At 48.6% G+C, this 6,000-nt stretch overlaps 1 protein-coding gene across 2 annotated transcripts in view; it reads right to left on the reverse strand.

Annotated features, from left to right (window-relative positions):
- ELF5 (E74 like ETS transcription factor 5) overlaps positions 1-3,340 on the reverse strand; it is a 42,939-nt gene extending 39,599 nt beyond the window's left edge. Inside the window, exon 1 of one of the 2 annotated variants that reach the window (XM_084777139.1) lies at positions 2,920-3,340. In XM_084777139.1, coding sequence (XP_084633265.1) covers positions 2,920-3,008 — 89 coding nt within the window. In that variant the 5' untranslated portion in view covers positions 3,009-3,340. The remainder of the gene's footprint in view (positions 1-2,919) is intronic. The other variant, XM_084777144.1, reaches the window with a different exon arrangement.
- Between the last annotated feature and the right edge of the window lie 2,660 nt (positions 3,341-6,000).

Consider the following 6,000-nt stretch of genomic DNA (forward strand, 5'->3'; position numbering starts at 1 on the left):
ACATCCAATAACTTATGATGATGATGATGATGATGATGATTATGATTATGATATTATTCAGCTTAGCTAGCCCAGGGTTTCTAATCAGCATGATTAGAACAGTATTGCCTGTCCACTAGACCAGCTGGAACAGTACAAATATATGCTTTTGGAATGTGGGTAGACATTCCCCCACCATGTGGTCGTTGTTAGGAGAAGGTCACTGCATTTGGTCAGTGGTCCTTATTTAACTTAACCAAGAACAGGAATTTCTGTTTCCCCACCTACACTTTTTTTCCCCTTCTGGTCACCGTATGTGCCCTTTGGGGAACACAGAAATTCCTTTCACCTCAACAAGTTACTACAGAGAATCTACAAGATGTGCCGTTTGGCCACACCAATCCCAGCTGTCACCACTTAAAACCCATGGGTGGGGACTTCTGCGAGCTCACCTTCCCGCATCTGCCCATGGGAGATGGGAGCCACCTGTCTCTACAGGAAATAGTCGTTTGGCGGTTCTGGTTCTCCGGCTGTGTTCACTCCAGGTTGCAGCTGTCACTCTGGGCAATGTGTAAGCCAGAGGGCAGGTTTTGCACAAGAACCTCTGAGATGGGTGGGGTGGGGGATAATTGAGGTCAAGAATTCCAGCCAAATTGAGTGGGGGAATTGTACGATTGACCAGAAGATACTGGCTGTGTGTGGAGAAAACTGGTCCAGGTACCCAGTGTTTTGAGTAGACAGGGAAGGAAGGGCAGAGGTGACCAGGTGTCCATATTTCAGAGTCTCTGGGCAGTTGCTTAGCCCTTGGTCTTACTGTTGGCAGAACCTAGCCTGGGAGTGTTACCCAGCCGAGCCTCCCAGTGAGGTTTAGCCAAGTGAAAGGCAGATTGGCAGACTCTCTGAGGCCACGTCTTCCCTCCTTTCGCTCATAGCCCAGTGGGGTGGACTTAAGTCTAGCCAATCAATGCTCAGGAGGAGCTCAGGAGGAGCGCTGACCTTTTGGGTTCCTTCACAACTGGCAAAGTGCTTTAAGATGACGGACACTTAACAAGGCAAGGTAGGTCTGGAGATAACATTTGCAAAATTGGCTGACAGTTTGTGGCCAAAGAGGCTACCTGTAGGTGCAATTTACAAATTGGTGGCCCTGTGACTCTAGCTACATATAAGTATGGACATCTTCTTTGCTTGGGAGGGAGAAAGTGTCCTGAGCACTGCAAGGCATAATGGAAAACCAGGTACAATCTCATGTACAGCTGTACTGGTCTGAGAAAACACATACATTTCACCTTTATGCTGCTGAATATACCCCGGTTCCTCTCACCTAGGCCCACGTGCACCCACACTCTCTCCTGTATCTGTTGCCCCAGACACCTTGCATTCTCCACATACACAACCATTCTGCCATAGAGTCCTCCCTGCTCCCTGCACCCACATTACACTCACCAGCCATCAGATAAACGCAGTCCCCTTAGGAAGCTGATTAATAAAATATTTTATCTGTAATTACACTTGAGTGATAATAATGTCCTCAGAGCCTGCATGGTTAGATCGGCTCAGATGGCCGCATCCAGATTACAGCTGAACTCCCTTTGAACTCTGGCCATGCTGTTGGTGCTCTGGCTCAGAGACTACAAATGACTCCAGGTGGATTCGCACCATTGGAACCAAGGGGGCAAGTAGGATCTCAGCTTTTCTTTTTCTTCCCAGAGCTGGGCAGTTAAGGCCCCTTCCTGAAGAGATCACGGGCCCCACCAAAAGGAAGGACAGCCCAGTTACTTCCTCCAGCCCATCGCCCCCCTAGGCCAGTGACAACCTCATGGAAGCTGTGATTGGAGGAGGCCTCCCTCGCATGTTGATTTGTGGACTGACATCTGAAAATAAACAGTATAATGTCTGGGTCTTGGGATCTTGGGGATAGACTCTAGTGAGCCATAATTAACTCTTTCAAGTCTTCTTGGTATCCTCTGAACAGTAAAGTATCTTATTCTTTATGATGTAACGCTGAATGGAGGCAGTGAGGAGGCCTTTTGGGCTAATTACATGTTGGAACGAGGTTAACGACATGCCGGAGATTCTTCACATGGCTCCTCTGACAGTGACAAGTCACTTGGTAGCACGCTAGGGCCAAAGACAGCCACTGGTTTTAAACAAGGCCTGTGTCCCTCTCTCGTGGAGTCCCTTCCCTGCCCCTAAAGTTTCCAGAAATGAAGAGATCTTGGTTTTAAAATGCCATCCAATAGCAAGGGCGTGGAAGGTTGAATTGATACCCTTTTAGGTCTCAGCTCTAGCATGTGCATTTCACAGCGACGGCTTAGGCAAGGAAGGAAGCAAGCTCACTCTCTAAGCGGATGCTCTGGGGCCAGGCACGAGGCATGTCTGTGCAAAGAAACAAGGTCTGTGTCCATGGACGCCCTGGATCACAGCGAAAAGCCAGACATGTGGGAATGAGCGATGCTCCCTGCCCATGGCAGAGCGCAGCACTAGAATCCATCCCATATTCTGCACCTGAGCATGTTCACATTTCAACATTTTGAAAGTCTCAGCAGAGCTTCTTTTTACATCCTTCCATTTTTGAACCTCTTGCAGAACTGTCTCCAAGGGATGCCAGCCCAATCATAGGCATGCCCTATACTGTACATCCTTGCTAACTCCATGATGGTCCCCATCCTGGTCAAGTCAGTAAAGGAAAGTTAGTCACCAGAAAAGAGCACCATACATGCTCTCCGAGGAGGGGCCAAGCCTTTAGGGGTGACCATGGATCAATGGACTCAGTTGTATGAGTAAGAGCCACTGAGTTCCTTAAGATTTGCTTGGGGGGGGGCACCCTTCCTTTCCTCCCTAGGGAAGGAATGGGACAAATTTAGTTGTGCTCACTGAGTGACAGTCCCTCAAGGTCCCCTCTTCTCTCAGCACATTCAGACATATACAGATAGCACTTACCTCAGTTCGTTTGTCCCGCCAGGCTGGACTGGGCTCAGGTGCTCTGATGTCATCTCTTTGCCCTGTGAAGGTCCTGGCTGGATGGGCATGGGCCCCTCCTCCTCAGTTAGAAGGACACTGCATGGCTGCTTCCAGGCAGGTGGCACCTCCTCTGGGTGTCCCGGCCCTAAGCAGCCTCCCAGGTGTAGCAGGGGCCTGGAATGGCAGCCTCCAGCTGGTTCCTTCACCTCCACAGTGGCCAGCTGTCAGCAAGAGGGTTAAGCAAGACTCTAGCTCTCACTGGAGTGTCATAAGAGAGGGAGAGAGGGAGAGACAGAGCGTCCTGGACAGACGCCTGCTCCCTGGTGCACGTTGCTATGGCCTACCCAGGACAGGCCTGTGGTCTCCTAGGGAGGAGAGGCTCCGCGTCTGGAGGAACAGAAGAGAAATGTGTCAGTCAGAGCTTGTCAGCACCTCAGCACCCTGCCAAATAGTAATTATCCGGCCTCGTGCCACCTGGAGAGGGAGGGCAATATTTTCCTCCCCATTTTTATAGAAGGGTAAGTGGAGGCTTAGGGAGGTCAGACAACCACTTTAGCCAGACAGTCAGGCCTAAACTTGGCCCTGAGGGAGGCTGACTCATAGGTTAGCACTGGAGCTTGGGTGAAGCCGGGCCTTTGGGGGTGACCATAGGCAGGCTTGCTCTATGGCAGGTGGGGCTTGGGCAGCTGTGGATCTCTGCTTTCCTGTGGGACACTCCACGTGGCTCTTTCTCAGGCAGCCTTGCCCCCTTCACAGTGTTTTAAGTCTGTGCATTCTGTTCTGGCTGTTTGGGCATCTGCCTACACTACTTACTCACTCTCCACTCAGGGAGCAACAGCCCCAGCTACTGTTCAAAGAAAACTTTCCTGGGCACTTGGCGAGTAGAAACTGCCACCCATATCTTCTACGTGGCACTCACAATGCATACTCGCCTGTTAAAGCTTCTGAGAAGTCTTCCAGAAAAGGAATCGATTTTATTTTGTTCAGCCCAGTATTTCCTGCATTTCTCTGGGCAGCTTTTTCTAGTGGCCCACCCAGCTAGGGTTTCTACCAGTTCCACAATGGGAAACCCCTCGAGGGGCGTCACCGTCATCTATTCTTTCTTTTTTTCTTTCACAGGGTGGCCTTTCCTTGACAAGGTGACCGTGTTGCTCATTCCTTTATCCTCAGCATCCCTGTTTTACTTTAGTCCTCTCACTGTGTTTCCCACCACTGGACTCTTATCTATTTATATGTTTCTTTGCATAGTGATCACCTCTAGGCTATTGGTAAATTCATGTATGGCTATTCCCTGCTGGAAAGGCCTAGGCCAGGCATGAACCCCTGTCTGTTTGGTTAATGCCTGGAACTACACCTGGGCTGCAAAATCTCTAGTCACAGGTAAGAGTATAGATAGAACTCTAACCTGGGCTCTGCTTTTCCAAGCTGAGTATCTTAGAAAGAGTATTGAGGTGCTGCCTTTATTCAGTGTACACAGGGAGTTATTGACTTGTTCAGCTCAGTACTTGTGGGTTATGTCCACCCACAAGAAACCCTGTGTCTAATTTGAACAAGATGCCCCCATAGGCTAGCTCCACAGACTCATCCATAGAGGGTGAGCATCAGGAACTGGGTGACCAATCAGTGCACTGACTGCATCACTATTTGGAGCCATTACCTGGGCTGTCTGGCTTTGTCTTGTGCTTTTCTTTCACAGTTCTTGAATCTATGCCTGGATTGTAACCTGATGCGTATATTAGGAACTCCATGCATTTCAGGGCTGATGGATGGCCCCCACCGTGGGCTGAATGAAGGATGGCAAAAGGCTACCCTCTCACAGGCTCAATTGGACTGAACACCATTGATACCCGCCACAGTCGGTCAGCAATATTTCTGTGCATGTGTTTACATGTGTGTGCATGAATCAGATAAGGTAACTGTTCTCAACTGGCCACTGGGGAGGTTCAGTGTTGTTAACTCAAATCGGATTAAGTGGTGTGTTTTGTTCAAGGACTTTTAAGTAGGAATCTAGGGAATGCAGTTCATCCTTGGATGCCCAGCTTCTTGGTGTGTTTTATCTATGTTTCACATGCCAGAAGAGAGAGGATAAAATCACACACACACACACACACACACACACACACACACACACACAGAGAGAGAGAGAGAGAGAGATAGATAGATAGATAGATAGATAGAGAGAGAGAGAGAGAGAGGGAGAGACCTTCTCAAAGTTGTGAGTTTAACATTGCTTTAGGGGTGAACATAGGGGCTGCAGAGCAAAGTGTTGAGGCCTGCTCCTTTTGGGTAGGGTAACTATAGACATTTTCATCTCAAGCCTATCAGCTACATCACCTACCTCATTGCTGACATAAAAGAATCTCTATACAAAGTCCAGTTCACCACAAACTATGTTTATGATCAGTATACCCTATGGCCATATTAATCAGCAAAAATTCCCCAACCACAAGCCCAGCTGCCCCCAACTGCCAGGCACACTTTCAAGGTTAACTAGAACTTCTTGCTAGCAAAATAGCTTGAGTCAGAGCTGACCACCCTGCTCCACCATCTGCTCCCCCCCCCCCAAATGAGCTAATTGTGGTTTTCACCTTTAAATATGCAATACAACTTCCCCTCAGGGAAGCAGTTCAGATCTTGAGCTGGCTGCCTCCCTGAGCTCAGAAAATCAAGCTTTCATTGGAAGCTTCTGTGTCTGAAGTGAGTTTTCTCGGCTTCCATCCCAAACCCAACAAAAGCAGAAGGCAGGAGAGGGAAATCTTCACCCATTCAGCCTCAGGATGGACAGACAGCATGCTACCAGGAACTGTTTCCACTCTCTACCATTGCTCTGTGGGAGGGTTTTCAGCTTCCTAGCTTTGTGGGGGTGACTATTTGATTAGGGGTAGGAAAAAGACAAGAAGGAAATGCCTTTTAATAACACCTGAGACTAGTAACAAAACCAGCAATTTAAAAATAAAAAGGAAGAGAAGTTACCATAGTTTCCTAACATGAACATGGGGCTTTTTTTCTGGGGAGTTTATCTCTCCAACAAATATTTACTTTGGGTCTGATGGGAGCCGG

This window comes from Acomys minous, assembly GCF_964271855.1.
Source record: "Acomys minous genome assembly, chromosome: 3".
NCBI lineage: Eukaryota > Metazoa > Chordata > Mammalia > Rodentia > Muridae > Acomys > Acomys minous.